This window comes from Leptodactylus fuscus, chromosome 1 (assembly GCF_031893055.1).
Source record: "Leptodactylus fuscus isolate aLepFus1 chromosome 1, aLepFus1.hap2, whole genome shotgun sequence".
NCBI lineage: Eukaryota > Metazoa > Chordata > Amphibia > Anura > Leptodactylidae > Leptodactylus > Leptodactylus fuscus.
In genome coordinates, this window is record NC_134265.1 from 6360601 (window position 1) to 6380685 (window position 20085).

The 20085-nt window shown below is 47.1% G+C and overlaps 1 protein-coding gene across 1 annotated transcript in view; it reads left to right on the forward strand.

Moving 5' to 3' along the window:
- The first annotated feature begins 1757 nt into the window (after positions 1–1757).
- Positions 1758–20085, forward strand: part of LOC142193976 (uncharacterized) — a 35485-nt gene continuing 17157 nt past the window's right edge. The window contains exon 1 of the mRNA XM_075263035.1: positions 1758–2255. Within this exon, the coding sequence (XP_075119136.1) occupies positions 1758–2255 (498 nt within the window). The remainder of the gene's footprint in view (positions 2256–20085) is intronic.

Genomic DNA, 20085 nt, shown 5'->3' on the forward strand with positions numbered 1-20085 from the left:
AGCCAGCTGCGTGTGACATGAATGTAGCGGAGCCGTCTGTGTGTGACGTGTATGTAGCGGAGTCGTCTGTGTGTGATGTGTATGTAGAGCAGCCATCTGTGTGTGACGTGTATGTAGTGGAGCCGTCTGTGTGTGACGTGTATGTAGTGGAGCCGTCTGCTTGTGACGTGTATGTAGCGGAGCCGTCTGTGTGTGACGTGTATGTAGCGGAGCTGTTGTGTGTGACGTAAATGTAGCGGAGTCGTCTGAGTGTGACGTGTATGTAGAGCAGCCATCTGTGTGTGACGTGTATGTATTGGAGCCGTCTGTGTGTGACATGTATTGGAGCCGTCTGTGTGTGACATGTATGTAGCGGAGCCGTCTGTGTGTGACGTGTATGTAGCGGAGCTGTCTGTGTGTGACTTGTATGTAGTGGAGCCGTCTGTGTGTGACGTGAATGTAGTGGAGCCGTCTGTGTGTGACGTGAATGTAGTGGAGCCGTCTGTGTGTGACGTGAATGTAGTGGAGCCGTCTGTGTGTGACGTGTATGTAGCGGAGCAGTCTGTGTGTGACATGTAGCTGAGCATTTCATAAGAATAAAAATAATGTGGAGGTGAAATTTAGACATTTTTTTTTCAGTAATACTTTTAATCCTAAAATTATCACATTCACAAAGAGTTAAAGGAGAGAAATGCATCTCACAGATTGTTATACAGTTTCTCCCCCACATGTGGGTGTAACTGATGTTTGGGCAGACGGCAGCGCATAAAAGCAGTGACGTAACTAGGAATAAGGGCTCGTTCACATCTGCGTTCAAGGGGTCTGTTCTGCATAAAACAGAGTAGGAGACGGAAACCTGCAGGAGTCTTTCTCACCCATTCATTTGAAGAGAGTAGAACGCAGGTGTGAACGTAGCGTAAAATGTTAGGACCAAAAACACAAGACTGCGCTTCACCCCTTCAAATTAGGTTGGATAAACAGATTTATTAAGGTTCACACACAACACGTTTCAAGTCAAAAGACCCTTTTTCAAGTGCATAAGAACTGTTAAAACATAAAATGGGATACACAAAAATACATTTCAGCCTTCTTAACTTAATAAAAAATTAAATAAAAATTACACGACTCTGTTGTTTTAAAACCGAAAAGTTCCTTCAATCCAACCCATCACAAGAGTCGCCACATTGAGACCGTTTACACACTAGTTGCGAATGAATTCAGATACCAAAAAGCAAAACAAACCATCAAGGATCACACAGTAGGACAGAAAAGGAAGCAATTACGTCATTACGTTCCAATCACCAAATTGTGATACGCAGTGCCGATAAGGGAGGAGGCATCGTTATACAGAATAGGGAGGACTAGATCAAGGAAGCTTCCAGAATAGTAATCCTCCCCTCAGACCCAACAGCACAACCTCATAACGAGCACCTCTCATGGATACAAGACGCAGCTTTCAAAGGAATTCTCTTGAAGAAAGAGTTCCTGTGGGTAAAAAACCCAAGTGTGGCAATCTACTACCACCTCCCAAAAGTTCACAAAAATCGGGACAACCCACCGGGGAGACCAATTATACGAACACCATCACCTGTAATTTGTCCCAGTATATTGATGTTCAACTCCAGCCCTTTGTGTTACAACTGAAATCGCATCTCAAAGACTCCCCCGATCTTATTCATCTGCTCCTTGATGTTGAATGGAAGGAGAGCTATATATGGGCAACCCTTGACGCTGCAGCGCTATAGAGCAATATTCCTCATAAAAAAAGTCTCGAAGTCATGAAGACGGTACTAACCGAAGACCCAAGAATGCCAGATTCCCAGAAGGATTTCATACTCCATGGCATTGACTTCATTCTAACACACAATGTGTTCGTCTTTGAAGGCACCATCTACCTACAGACGCGGGGGACCGCCATGGGGACGCGTTTTGCGCCGAGCTACGCGAATCTCTACGTAGGCAAATTTGAAGACCAGTACATTCATACCACCAGCCAATGGTCCAAACACGTTGTGTTTTATAAGAGGTTTATTGATGATTTGGTCTTTATCTGGGACGGCACCGACAGGGAATTCGAGATGTTCACAGAATCACTAAATAGAAACGATTGGGGTCTGACTTTTTCTGGTGAAACCAACACGACACAGATCAAGTATCTAGATCTAACACTGATGCACGAAAACGGTAAAATTTTGACCAAAACCCATTTCAAACCGGTCGATTGCAACAGTATGCTGGACTACAGGAGCCTCCACTTTAAAAAGTGGAAGGACAAAGTACCGTTCGGTCAATTCAAAAGAATACGGCGCATCTGTACTAAAGACGCCGATTTTATGACCCAAAGTCAAAATCTTGACCGATAGATTTCTTAATAAGAAAATGAGTGAAAGCAGCAAAGGAACAAGCGTCAGGGTTATACACAGAAAGAGTGCAAATTTCCGAAACACGACACCCAAACAGATGAGTATAGATTCAACTTCATCACCACCTACAAGTCAGCCCATCCGGACATCCGAAGGATCCTTAATAAATATTGGTACATTCTGGGTGAAGACCTGAAAATTACATTACCAAGAAACCCAAGATTGACATTCCGGAGGGCGAACGCCTTGAAGAACTCCTTAGCTCCAAGCCGTCTACGGGATATCAAAACTAACCAACCTATAGACCATACAGGGAGCCGTCCAGCAGGCAGCTTTAAACGCGACCATCAAAGATGCAAATGCTGTCAGAACCTCTGATGGTACAAAACAAATCACCAGCTCATCCACAGGAGAGACTTTCAAAATCTGTCACAACCTTTCTTGCGATTCCAACTACATCATTTATGTCCTCCAATACCCATGTGGACTTCAATATGTGGGTCGAACCATCAGGACCCTCAGGGAAAGGTTAAATAAACATCGATCTAATGTCATCAACAAATACTTGAAACACAGCGTATCCCGACATGCAGCTTGCCAGAACACCGAGCCCTAACAGCGAGCGGCCGCACCTGCAATCTATTGCACGTGCGTCACTCGAACAGTGCGGGAAGTACTGTAACCACTCCCACTAATGCCTTATAGATGCCTGACGACTGATAGCCGGCATTCAATCAGCCGGCAGAAAGAGGTAGGCAATCTATAACACCGAAATCGTGAGTACTGATCCTAGTTGTCTGTTTATCCATTGGACACCTGTCATTTATACACATATATCGTGACAGACATCGTTAGCCCTAGAGGATTCTTGAACATAGTGTGAATGTAGCCTATACAATGTCTTCATAAAAGTGCACTCTGATCTTTTACTAGTTTGCATGTACACCTATGCGTCAATTATTCGGCCTAATGTTTAAGCTGTTTATTAATGGATTCATGCTTACACGAATACTTGTTCCCTCTTACCCCTCCTCCATGTAGATTTGTCTGCTTATACTTATGCGTTCACATCCATTTTGTGGAGATATACGAACTTGCTATTACGTATAACTTTGTGTGCTAGTGCTAACAACAGTCGAGTAATTTTTTATTAAGTTAAGAAAGCTGAAATGTATTTTTGTGTATTCCATTTTATGTTTTAACAGTTCTTATGCACTTGAAAAATTGTCTTTTGACTTGAAACGCGTTGTGTGTGAACCTTAATAAATCTGTTTATCCAACCTAATTTGAAGGGGTGAAGCGCAGTCCTGTGTTTTTGGTCCTAACATTTTATTCCTAGTTACGCCACTGCTTTTGTGCGCTGCCGTCTGCCTAAACATCAGTTACACCCACATGTGGGGGATGTCTGTGCTCAGGAGAAATTGTATAACAATCTGTGAGATGCATTTCTCTCCTTTAACTGTTTGTGAATGTGATAATTTTAGGAATAAAAGTATTACTGAATTTTTTTTTTTTATAAATTTCACCTCCACATTTTTATTCTTATGAAATGCTCCGCTACATACATGTCACACACAGACGGCTCCAATACATACACGTCACACACATACAGCTCCACTACATACTTGTCACACTCAGACGACTCCGCTACATACACCAATGAAAGAACAAACCTGGAATTTAACCTGGAAGTGACACATGGAGCGGTACGGTTAAATAAGCCGAGTAGTGTACCGGATAAGGTTTATTTCTTCCTAGCTTGAGTGAAGCTCGATTAGTGAAGTTACGCACTTGATAAAGGGTTCCGACCCGAAACGCGGCAACTGTTTTTGCGTTGCGCAATCTTCCTTTCGAATAAATTCCTTTGGACCTGAGAGCGCCGTCCTTTTGTTCTTTCATTGATGCATCCTCCTGGTTTTTGACCAGTGTTATAGAGACGTGCTGCCACTCTCACTCTGACGAAGCCTAATATTGCTTAAAACGGTGTTGTGAACGGAGTCACAACCCGATCAGGTGAGACGCCATCAGGTCCTGAGTTCCTTTCATAAATAATTCATCTATATATTTATAATAGACCATCTACACTATAAGTGTGCTCGGTGTCTCTCTATTCTCCGCTACATTCACGTTACTCACAGACGGCTCCAAAACATACATGTCACACGCAGACGGCTCCGCTACATACATATCACACGCAGACGGCTCCGCTACATACATATCACACACAGACGGCTCCACTACATACAAATCACACACATACAGCTCCAATACAATCACGTCACACATAGACGACTCCGCTAAATACACGTCACACGCAGACGATCCCGCTACATACACGGCACACACATACAGCTCCAATACAAACATGTCACACATAGACGACTCCAATACATACACGTCACACACATACAGCTCCTCTACATACTTGTCACACTCAGGCGGCTCCGCTACTTACACGTCACACGCAGACGGCTCCGCTACATACACGTCACACACAGACAGCTCCGCTACATAAACGTCACACACAGACTGCTTCAGTACATACACGTCACACACAGACGGCTTCAATACATACACATCACACACAGACGGCTCCGCTACATACACGTCACACACAGATAGCTCCAATACATACACGTCACACGCAGACGATCCCGCTACATACACGGCACACACAGACGGCTCTGCTACATACATGGTCCACAAAGAACAGCTCCACTACATACACGTCACACACAGACGGCTCCACTACATACACGTCACACACATACAGCTCCGCTATATACACGTCACACACAGACGGCTCCACTACATACACGTCACAAGCAGATGGCTCCGCTACATACACATCACACACAGACGGCTCCACTACATACAAATCACACACATAAAGCTCCAATACAAACACGTCACACATAGACGACTCCAATACATACACGTCACACACATACAGCTCCACTACATACTTGTCACACACAGACGGCTCCACTACATACACATCACAAGCAGACGGCTCCGCTACATACACATCACACACAGACGGCTCCACTACATACAAATCACACACATACAGCTCCAATACAAACACGTCACATATAGACGACTCCAATACATACACGTCACACACATACAGCTCTACTACATACTTGTCACACACAGACTACTCCACTACATACACGTCACACACATACAGCTCCAATACAAACATGTCACACATAGACGACTCCAATACATACACGTCACACACATACAGCTCCAATACATACACGTCACACACAGACGTCTCCAATACGTACACATCACACATAGACAACTCCGCTACATACACGTCATACACAGACGGCTCCACTACATACACGTCACACACAAATAGCTCCAATACATACACGTCACACATAGACAACTCCGCTACATACACGGCACACACAGACGGCTCCACTACATACAAATCACACACATACAGCTCCAATACAAACACGTCACACATAGACGACTCCAATACATACACGTCACACACATACAGCTCCACTACATACTTGTCACACACAGACTACTCCACTACATACACGTCACAAGCAGACGGCTCCGCTACATACACATCACACACAGACGGCTCCACTACATACAAATCACACACATACATCTCCAATACAAACACGTCACATATACACGACTCCAATACATACACGTCACACACATACAGCTCTACTACATACTTGTCACACACAGACTACTCCACTACATACACGTCACACACAGACTACTCCACTACATACACGTCACACACATACAGCTCCAATACAAACATGTCACACATAGATGACTCCAATACATACACGTCACACACATATAGCTCCTCTACATACTTGTCACACACAGACGGCTCCACTACATACACGTCACACTCAGGTGGCTCCGCTACATACACGTCACACGCAGACGGCTCCGCTACAAACACGTCACACACAGACAGCTCCGCTACATAAACGTCACACACAGACTGCTTCAGTACATACACGTCACACACAGACGGCTCCAATACATACACATCACACACAGACGGCTCCGCTACATACACGTCACACACAGATAGATCCAATACATACACGTCACACGCAGACGATCCCGCTACATACACGTCACACCCAGACGGCTCCGCTACATACACGGCACACACAGACGGCTCCGCTACATACACGGCACACACAGACGGCTCCGCTACATACACGGCACACACAGACGGCTCCGCTACATACACGGCACACACAGACGGCTCCGCTACATACACGTCACACGCAGACGGCTCCGCTACAAACACGTCACACACAGACAGCTCCGCTACATAAACGTCACACACAGACTGCTTCAGTACATACACGTCACACACAGATGGCTCCAATACATACACATCACACACAGACGGCTCCGCTACATACACGTCACACACAGATAGCTCCAATACATACACATCACACGCAGACGATCCCGCTACATACACGGCACACACAGACGGCTCCACTACATACACGTCACACACATACAGCTCCGCTACATACACGTCACACACAGACGGCTCCACTACATACACGTCACAAGCAGACGGCTCCGCTACATACACATCACACACAGACGGCTCCACTACATACAAATCACACACATAATGCTCCAATACAAACACGTCACACATAGAGGACTCCAATACATACAAGTCACACACATACATCTCCACTACATACTTGACACACACAGACGGCTCCACTACATACACGTCACAAGCAGACGGCTCCGCTACATACACATCACACACAGACAGCTCCACTACATACAAATCACACACATACAGCTCCAATACAAAAACGTCACGTCACACACATACAGCTCTACTACATACTTGTCACACACAGACTACTCCGCTACATACACGTCACACACATACAGCTCCAATACAAACACGTCACACATAGACGACTCCAATACAAACACGTCACACATAGACGACTCCAATACATACACGTCACACACATACAGCTCCAATACATACACGTCACACACAGACGTCTCCAATACGTACACATCACACATAGACAACTCCGCTACATACACGTCATACACAGACGGCTCCACTACATACACGTCACACACAGACAGCTCAAATACATACACGTCACACATAGACAACTCCGCTACATACACGTCACACACAGACGGCTCCGCTACATACACGGCACACACAGATGGCTCCACTACATACAAATCACACACATACAGCTCCAATACAAACATGTCACACATAGACGAATCCACTACATACACGTCACACGCAGACGGCTCCGCTACATACACGTCACACACAGACTGCTTCAGTACATACATGTCACACACAGATGGCTCCAATACATACACATCACACACAGACGGCTCTGCTACATACACGGCACACAAAGAACAGCTCCACTACATACACGTCACACACAGACGGCTGTTCTACATACACGTCACACACAGGTGGCTCCGCTACATACACATCACACGCAGACAGCTCCAATACATACACGTCACACATAGATGACTCCAATACATACACGTCACACACATACAGCTCCACTACATACTTGTCACACACAGACTACTCTACTACATACACGTCACACACATACAGCTCCAATACAAACACGTCACACATAGACGACTCCAATACATACACGTCACACGCATACAGCTCCACTTCATACTTGTCACACACAGACTACTCCACTACATACACGTCACACACATACAGCTCCAACATAAACACGTCACACATAGACGACTCCAATACATACACTTCACACACATACAGCTCCAATACATACTTGTCCCACACAGACTACTCTACTACATACACGTCACACACATACAGCTCCAATACAAACACGTCACACATAGACGACTCCAATACAAACACGTCACACTCAGGCGGCTCCACTACATACACGGCACACACAGACGGCTCCACTACATACAAATCACACACATACAGCTCAAATACAAACACGTCACACATAGACGACTCCAATACATACACGTCACACACATACAGCTCCTCTACATACTTGTCACACACAGACTACTCCACTACATACATGTCACACACAGAGAGCTCCAATACATACACGTCACACATAGACGACTCCGCTACATACACGTCACACACAGACGGCTCCGCTACATACACGTCACACACAGAGAGCTCCAAAACATACACGTCACACATAGACGACTCCACTACATACACGTCACACAGACAGCTGCACTACATACACGTCACACGCAGACAACTCCGCTACATACACGTCACACGCAGACGGCTCCACTACATACACGGCACACAAAGAACAGCTCCGCTACATACACGTCACACATAGACGACTCCGCTACATACATGTCACACTCAGATGGCTCCGCTACATACACATCACAAGCAGATGGCTCCGCTACATTCACGTCACACACAGACAGCTCCGCTACATACACGTCACACACAGACGGCTCCACTACATATACGTCACACACATACAGCTCCGCTACATATACGTCACACACAGACAGCTCCAATACATACACATCACACACAGACAGCTCCAATACATACTTGTCACACACAGACTACTCCACTACATACACATCACAAGCAGACGGCTCCGCTACATACACGTCACACGCAGACGGCTCCGCTACATATACGTCACACACAGACAACTCCAATACATAAACGTAACACACAGACGGATCCAATACATACACGTCAGACACATACAGCTCCACTACATACTTGTCATACACAGACGGCTCCACTACATACACGTCACAAGCAGACGGCTCCGCTACATACACAACACACAAATACAGCTCCAATACAAACACGTCACACATAGACGACTCCAATACATACACGTCACACACATACAGCTCCAATACAAACACGTCACACACATACATTTCCTCTACATACTTGTCACACACAGACTACTCCACTACATACACGTCACACTCAGGCGTCTGCGCTACATACACGTCACACACAGACAGCTCCGCTACATACACGTCACACACAGACGGCTCCAATACATACACGTCACACACAGACAGCTCCAATACATACACGTCACAGATAGACGACTCCACTATATACATGTTACACAAATACAGCTCCAATACAAACAAATCACACATAAACGACTCCAATACATAAACGTCACACACATACAGCTCTTCTACATACACATCACACACAGACGGCTCCAATACATACACGTCACACACATTCAGCTCCACTACATACTTGTCACACACAGACTACTCCGCTACATACACATCACACACAGACGGCTCCACTACATACAAATCACACACATACAGCTCCAATACAAACACGTCACACATAGACGACTCCAATACATACACGTCACACACATACAGCTCCACTACATATTTGTCACAAGCAGACTACTCCACTACATACACGTCACACACATACAGCTCCAATACAAACACGTCACACATAGACGACTCCAATACATACACGTCACACACATACAGCTCCTCTACATACTTGTCACACACATACTACTCAACTACATACACGTCACACACATACAGCTCCAATACAAACACGTCACACATAGACGACTCCAATACATACACGTCACACACATACAGCTCCTCTACATACTTGTCACACACAGACTACTCCACTACATACACGTCACACTCAGGTGGCTCCGCTACATACACGTTGTCACGGAGCAAAGGTATACGTCCTTCCTCCGGAAAATATCTTGAATCAACAGGGACGCAAGAGGTCGGGAGACAACAGCAATTTATTGTAATCCACAAAGTGAGTAGCCGGCGGCGGTCACATCAACCGTAATAACAATAAGTCCACAGAAGTCACAATCCAATGATAGCTTTGGCTCCTTGGTCCTGTAACTAAGTCCTGGCTCTCTGCAGAGCTGTGCACAGGCCGGCTAACACATACTAACTCCAGCTACAACTATATACTAAGACTGTTACACCTATATCTGTGGGTGGGAAGGGCTGAGTCACAGATCCTTCCCCCCTCACCTATACCAAGGAGAGCAGACTCCCTGTCTACTATGGACAATGCACCATCCAACCTCTTCTTGGAGACACTGATCAGATTATCTCCACCCATTGTCCTCACTGGTCCTCACTAGTTAGAGGTATTTGCATACAATGTGCTAACACACTAGACCCTAATCAGCCAACTACACATTGATGTATATAACAGGTTAGAGAATACATTCCACATGAAATATATATTACACATGGCCTATAGTATGGACTCTAACCATCCCGTGACAACCCCTCCCCCTCTCAAAACATGTGCATGACACAATTGGCCTACACAGGTAAATTGGGGAATGCACATCAGTCTCTATAGCTCATATGTCCTCCTGCCGGGATAACCCATCTGCGTTCTGGTGTTGGTTCCCTCGGCGGTACTGAATGGTAAAGTTGTAGAGTTGAAGGGCTGGCATCTGGCAGAAAATCCGGTCGATCCATGTTGGCGTCTCTCTGAGCTTGGCTTCGGGTCACTGCTCCCACAAAGTGGCACTGTAGATTTCCAACATCGTTGCCTAACAGAACATCGGCTGGCAGCCCGCTCATCACACCAATTGTGCATCGTTTTGGTCCATAACCATAGTCGAGTTCCACGGTAGCTTTAGGAATACGTTTCCGAGTACCTCCTGCCAACTCGATAGAAAGGCCAGGGCCCTCCTCTAGGGCCTCGGGTCGAACCACTCGGGGGTCCGCTACCGTTAGGAAAGCTCCCGAGTCCCGGAATCCAACAACTGTTCGGCCATCCAGTAGGACCTCCTGCAAGTGCTTCCGCTGAAGGTTTGCGGGATGTGTGGCGGAAGGCTGAATCCCATAGACCCCTGGAGGTGGAACAGATGGGTCATTCATGGAGTCATCTGGAAATGGGGCCAAACTTTCAGTCCTAGGGGTGGTTCCCAGGTAGTGAATAGGCCGGGATGCCACGGTGGCCCGTGCCCCCATGTTAACAGGGCAACTAGCTTGCAAATGTCCAGGCCGCCCGCACCCAAAACATCTGCGCTCTAGCATTCTTCCAGTAGGTCGTTGTCTAGGGACAGGGTTGTTCATAGCTGGAGGCCGATGGGCTGGGGCAGGGGTAGAGGGGGAATTGTAATCCTGAGGCCGGGCACAAAAGGTGGGTGGCTGGATGAAGGGTGTCTGGCGGACTGTGGTAGTTTTCCGCTCCTCTGCAAACAACCTCTTCCACTGCGGCTTGATGGTCAGGCCCTCATCTGCAAGGGAAGCAGCTTGCTCCACTGTGGCTGGGTTCCGTTCCAGCACCCACTCACGGATCTCAGCGGGGCACTGGGAAAAGAACTGTTCCTTAAGTATGACTTGGAGGATCTTATCGACTGTGACAGCCTCCTCTCCTTCTAGCCAGCACTTGCATGCTTGCTTCAACTTGTGGGCAAACATGTGGAAGGAGCTTCCCCCATTGTAAGACAAAGAGCGGAATTGAACTCGGTAGGTCTCTGGAGTGACTGCATAATACTTCTGCACCGCTCTTTTAATGGCCTCATAGTCCCGCTGATCACTAGGGTCCATGGCTCTGAGAGCTTCCGCAGCCCCATCTCGTAGGTGCCCCACCAGATACCGGACCCAATCCTTCTCTGGGACTTCCATCAGGTGGCACTGGTGTTCGAAGTCCTGAAAATATCCATCAACATCCCCAGCCGCTTCATCAAAGGTCTTGAAGTGTTTATGGGAGACATATGGTGGTTCTCTCACTGTTGGGCTGGGGGTCGACGTTTGATTATAATTCCGCGTAGTTATCTCAGCCATTCGCATTTCATGCGCCATTCTTTCCTTTTCATGCGCCATTCTCTGTTCCTCCTTCTCCGTTTCCTGAGCCCTCTGTAACGCTCTACTCCTTTGCTCTGCAGTTGCTCCTAGCCCCAGCACTGCCAATTCCTCCTCATACAAAACAACCCATCTGCTCTTTTGGGTCTGTACCTGCCACTCCCGTATCTCTACTGTCTCCTGGGGGCAGCCCTCCTCATGGTCGCTTTGCAGGGTCATCTCCTCCAGTGCCTCGATCAGTTGCTCTTTCGTTCTTCCCTGGTAACTCAGGTTTAGTTCCCGGGCCCTTACTTGTAGACTTGCCATAGTCCAGTTCCTGTATTCTGAGGTTGTGGCTCCATTAATCGCTGGGCTGCTGTAGTCCATCTCGCTGTCCGCTGTCGATCCCACCGCTGCCAACCAGTTGTCACGGAGCAAAGGTATACGTCCTTCCTCCGGAAAATATCTTGAATCAACAGGGACGCAAGAGGTCGGGAGACAACAGCAATTTATTGTAATCCACAAAGTTAGTAGCCGGCGGCGGTCACATCAACCGTAATAACAATAAGTCCACAGAAGTCACAATCCAATGATAGCTTTGGCTCCTTGGTCCTGTAACTAAGTCCTGGCTCTCTGCAGAGCTGTGCACAGGCTGGCTAACACATACTAACTGCTAGCTACAACTATATACAATATACTAAGACTGTTACACCTATATCTGTGGGTGGAAAGGGTTGAGTCACAGATCCTTCCCCCCTCACCTATACCAAGGAGAGCAGACTCCCTGTCTACTATGGACAATGCACCATCCAACCTCTTCTTGGAGACACTGATCAGATTATCTCCACCCATTGTCCTCACTGGTCCTCACTAGTTAGAGGTATTTGCATACAATGTGCTAACACACTAGACCCTAATCAGCCAACTACACATTGATGTATATAACAGGTTAGAGAATACATTCCACATGAAATATATATTACACATGGCCTATAGTATGGACTCTAACCATCCCGTGACACACGTCACACGCAGACGGCTCTGCTACATACACGTCACACACACACAGCTCCAATACATACACGTCACACATAGACGACTCCCCAACATACACGTCACACACAGACGGCTCTGCTACATACATGTCACACGCAGACGGCTGCGCTACATACACGTCACAAGCAGACGGCTCCGATATATACACATCACACACAGATGGCTCCACTACAGACAAATCACACACATACAGCTCCAATACAAACACGTCACACATAGAGGACTCCAATACATACAAGTCACACACATACATCTCCACTACATACTTGACACACACAGACGGCTCCACTACATACACGTCACAAGCAGACGGCTCCGCTACATACACATCACACACATACAGCTCCAATACAAACACGTCACACATAGACGACTCCAATACAAACACGTCACACATAGACGACTCCAATACAAACACGTAACACATAGACGACTCCAATACATACACGTCACACACATACAGCTCCAATACATACACGTCACACACAGACGGCTCCAATTCGTACACATCACTCGCAGATGGCTGCGCTACATACACGTCACACACAGACGGCTCCGCTACATACACGTCACACACATACAGCTCTACTACATACTTGTCACACACAGACTACTCCACTACATACACGTCACACTCAGGAGGCTCCGCTATATACACGTCACACGCAGACGGCTCCAATACATACACGTCACACACAGACGGCTCCAATACATACACGTCACACACAGACAGCTCCAATACATACAAGTCACACATAGACGACTCCGCAACATACACGTCACACACAGACGGCTTTGCTACATACATGTCACATGCAGACGGCTGCGCTACATACACAATACACGCAGATGGCTGCGCTACATACACGTCACACACAGACGATTTCCGCTACATACACGTCACACACAGGCGGCTGCGCTACATACACATCAAACGCAGACAGCTCCAATACATACACGTCACACATAGACGACTCCGCTACATACACGTCACACACAGACGGCTCCGCTACATACACGGCACACATAGATGACTCCGCTATAGACACGTCACACGCAGACGGCTCAGCTACATACACGTCACACACAGACGGCTCCGTTACATACACGTTACACACAGACTACTCCACTACATACACGTCACACAGACAGCTGCGCTACATACACGTCACATACAGACGGCTCCGCTACATACAAATCACACACATACAGTTCCAATACATACATGTCACAGATAGAAGACTCCGCTACTTACACGTCACACACAGACGGCTCCACTACAGACACGTCACACGCAGACGGCTCTGCTACATACAAATCACATACAGCTCCAATACAAACACGTCACACATAGACGACTCTGCTACATACACGTCACACGCAGACGGCCCCGCTACATCAATGGCACACACAGACGGCTCCGTTACATTCACGTCACACACAGACAGCTCCGCTACATACACGTCACACACAGAAGGCTCCTCTACATACACGTCACAAGCAGACGGCTCCGATACATACACATCATACACAGACGGCTCCACTACATACAAATCACACACATACAGCTCCAATACAAACACGTCACACATAGACGACTCCAATACATACATGTCACACACATACAGCTCCACGACATACTTGTCACACACAGACTACTCTAATACATACACGTCACACACATACAGCTCCAATACAAACACGTCACACATAGATGACTCCAATACATACACGTCACACACATACAGCTCCACTACATACTTGTCACACACAGACTACTCCACTACATACACGTCACACACATGCAGCTCCAATACAAGCACGTCACACATAGACGACTCCAATACAAACACGTCACACATAGACGACTGAAATACAAACACGTCACACACATACAGCTCCTCTATATACTTGTCACACACAGACTACTCCACTACATACACGTCACACTCAGGCGGCTCCGCTACATACACTTCACACGCAGACGGCTCCACTACATACACGTCACACACAGACAGCTCTGCTACATAAACGTCACACACAGACTGCTTCAGTACATACACGTCACACACAGACAGCTCCAATACATACACATCACACATAGACGACTCCAATACATACACGTCACACACATACAGCTCCAATACATACTTGTCACACATAGACTACTCCACTACATACACGTCACACACATACAGCTCCAATACAAACACGTCACCCATAGACGACTCCAATACATACACGTCACACACATACAGCTCCACTACATACTTGTCACACATAGACTACTCCACTACATACACGTCACACACATACAGCTCCAATACAAACACGTCATACATAGACGACTCCAATACATACACGTCACACACATACAGCTCCTCTACATACTTGTCACACACAGACTACTCCACTACATACACGTCACACTCAGGCGGCTCCGCCACATACACGTCACACCCAGACGGCTCCGCTACATACACGTCACAAATAGACGACTCCCCAACATACACGTCACACACAGACGGCTCTGCTACATACATGTCACACGCAGACGGCTGCGCTACATACACGTCACAAGCAGACGGCTCTGCTACATACACATCACACACAGATGGCTCCACTACATACAAATCACACACATACAGCTCCAATACAAACACGTCACACATAAACGACTCCAATACATACACGTCACACACATACAGCTCTACTACATACTTGTCACACACAGACGGCTCCACTACATACACGTCACAAGCAGACGGCTCCGCTACATACAAATCACACACATACAGCTTTCATACAAACACGTCACACGTAGATGACTCCAATACAAACACGTCACACGTAGATGACTCCAATACAAACACGTAACACAGACGACTCCAATACATACATGTCACACACATACAGCTCCAATACATACACGTCACACACAGACGGCTCCAATACGTACACATCACTCGCAGATGGCTGCGCTATATACACGTCACACACAGACGGCTCCGCTACATACACGTCACACACAGACGGCTCCGCTACATACACGTCACACACAGACAGCTCCTCTACATACTTGTCACACATAGACGACTCCAATACATACACGTCACACACATACAGCTCCAATACAAACACGTCAAACATGGACGACTCCAATACATACACGACACACACAGACAGCTCCTCTACATACTTGTCACACACAGACTATTCCACTACATACACGTCACACACATACAGCTCCAATACAAACACGTCACCCATAGACGACTCCACTACATACACGTCACACTCAGGCGGCTCCGCTATATACACGTCACACGCAGACGGCTTCACTACATACACGTCACACACAGACAGCTCCAATACATACACGTCACACACAGATGGCTCTGCTACATACACGTCACACACAGACAGCTCCAATACATACAAGTCACACATAGACGGCTCCGCTACATACACGTCACACACAGGCGGCTCCGCTACATACAAATCACACGCAGACGGCTCCACTACATACACGTCACACACAGACAGCTCCGCTACATACACGTCACACGCAGACGGCTCCGCTACATACACGTCACACACAGACACCTCCGCTACATAAACGTCACACACAGTCTGCTTCAGTACATACACGTCACACACAGACGGCTCCAATACATACACATCACACACAGACGGCTCCGCTACATACAGGTCACTCACAGACAGTCCCGCTACATAAACGTCACACACAGTCTGCTTCAGTACATACACGTCACACACAGATAGCTCCAATACATACACGTCACACATAGACGACTCCGTAACATACACGTCACACACAGACGGCCCGGCTACATACACGGCACACAAAGAACAGCTCCACTACATACACGTCACACACAGACGGCTCTGCTACATACACATCACACGCAGACAGCTCCAATACATACACGTCACACATAGACGACTCCGCAACATACACGTCACACACAGACGGCTCCGCTACATACACGGCACACAAAGAAGAGCTCCACTACATACACGTCACACATAGACGACTCCGCTATAGACACGTCACACGCAGACAGCTCAGCTACATACACGTCACACACAGACTACTCCACTACATACACTTCACACAGACAGCTGCGCTACATGCACGTCACATGCAGACGGCTCCGCTACATACACGGCACACAAAGAACAGCTCCGCTACATACACGTCACACACAGACGGCTCCGCTACATACAAATCACACACATACAGCTCCAATACATACACGTCACACATAGACGACTCCGCTACATACACGTCACACACAGACGGCTCCACTACAGACACGTCACACGCAGACGGCTCTGCTACATACAAATCACATACAGCTCCAATACAAACACGTCACACATAGACGACTCTGCTACATACACGTCACACGCAGACGGCCCCGCTACATCAATGGCACACACAGACGGCTCCGTTACATTCACGTCACACACAGACAGCTCCGCTACATACACGTCACACACAGACGGCTCCACTACATACACATCACACACATACAGCTCCGCTACATACACGTCACACACAGAAGGCTCCTCTACATACACGTCACAAGCAGACGGCTCCAATACATACAAATCACACACATACAGCTCCAATACAAATACGTCACATATAGACGACTCCAATACATACACGTCACACACATACAGCTACACTACATTCTTGTCACACACAGACTACTCCACTACATACACGTCACACACATACAGCTCCAATACAAACACGTCACACATAGACGACTCCAATACATACACGTCACACACATACAGCTCCTCTACATACTTGTCACACACAGACTACTCCACTACATACACGTCACACACATACAACTCCAATACAAACACGTCACACATAGACGACTCCAATACATACACGTCACACACATACAGCTCCTCTACATACTTGTCACACACAGACTACTCCACTACATACACGTCACACACAGACAGCTCCGCCACATACACTTCACACACATACAGCTCCACTACATACTTGTCACACACAGACTACTCCACTACATACACTTCACACACATACAGCTCCACTACAAGTTGTCTGTGTGTGACGTTTATGTAGCGGAGCTGTCTGTGTGTGATGTGTATGTGGCGGAGCCGCCTGACTGTGACGTGTATGTAGAGGAGCTGTATGTGTGTGACGTGTATGTATTGGAGTCGTCTATGTGTGACCTATTTGTATTGGAGCTGTATGTGTGTGATTTGTATGTAGTGGAGCCGTCTGTGTGTGCCGTGTATGTAGCGGAAACGTCTGTGTGTGATGTGTATGTGGTGGAGCCGCCTGACTGTGACGTGTATGTAGTGGAGTAGTCTGTGTGTGACAAGTATGTAGAGGAGCTGTATGTGTGTGACGTGTATGTATTGGAGTCGTCTATGTGTGACGTGTTTGTATTGGAGTTGTATATGTGTGACGTGTATGTAGTGGAGTCGTCTATGTGTGACGTGTTTGTATTTGAGCTGTATGTGTGTGACGTGTATGCAATGGAGTCGTCTATGTGTGACGTGTTTGTATTTGAGCTATATGTGTGTGACGTGTATGTAGCGAAGCCGTCTGCTTGTGACTTGTATGTAGCAGAGCCGTCTGTGTGTGACGTGTATGTTGCGGAGTCGTCTATGTGTGACTTGTATGTATTGGAGCTGTCTGTGTGTGACGTGTATGTAGCAGAGCCATCTGTGTGTGACGTGTATGTATTGGAGCCGTCTGTGTGTGACGTGTATGTATTGGAGACGTCTGTGTGTCATGTGTATGTATTGGAGCCGTCTGTGTGTGACGTGTATATACTGGAGCAGTCTGTGTGTGACGTTTATGTAGCGGAGCTGTCTGTGTGTGACGTGTACGTAGCGGAGCCGTCTGCGTGTGACGTGTATGTAGCGGAGCCGTCTGTGTGTGCCGTGTATGTAGCGGAGTCGTCTATGTGTGACGTGTTTGTAATAGAGCTGTATGTGTGTGACGTGTATGCAATGGAGTCGTCTATGTGTGACGTGTTTGTATTTGAGCTATATGTGTGTGATTTGTATGTAGTGGAGCCGTCTGTGTGTGCCGTGTATGTAGCGGAGCCGTCTATGTGTGACGTGTTTGTATTGGAGTCTATGTGTGACGTGTTTGTATTGGAGCTGTATGTGTGTGACGTGTATGTAGAGGAGTAGTCTGTGTGTGACAAGTACGTATTTGAGCCGTCTGTGTGTGATGTGTATGTAGTGGAGCCGTCTGTTTGTGACGTGTATGTATTGGAGCTGTCTGTGTGTGACGTTTATGTAGCGGAGCTGTCTGTGTGTGACATGTATGTGGCGGAGCCGCCTGACTGTGACGTGTATGTAGTGAAGTAGTCTGTGTGTGACAAGTATGTAGAGGAGCTGTATGTGTGTGACGTGTATGTATTGGAGTCGTCTATGTGTGACGTGTTTGTATTGGAGCTGTATGTGTGTGATTTGTATGTAGTGGAGCCGTCTGTGTGTGCCGTGTATGTAGCGGAAACGTCTGTGTGTGATGTGTATGTAGCGGAGTCGTCTATGTGTGATGTGTATGTCTTGGAGCTGTCTGTGTGTGACGTTTATGTAGTGGAGCTGTCTGTGTGTGACGTGTATGTGGTGGAGCCGCCTGACTGTGACGTGTATGTAGTGGAGTAGTCTGTGTGTGACAAGTATGTAGTGGAGCTGTATGTGTGTGACGTGTATGTATTGGAGTCGTCTATGTGTGACGTATTTGTATTGGAGCTGTATGTGTGTGATT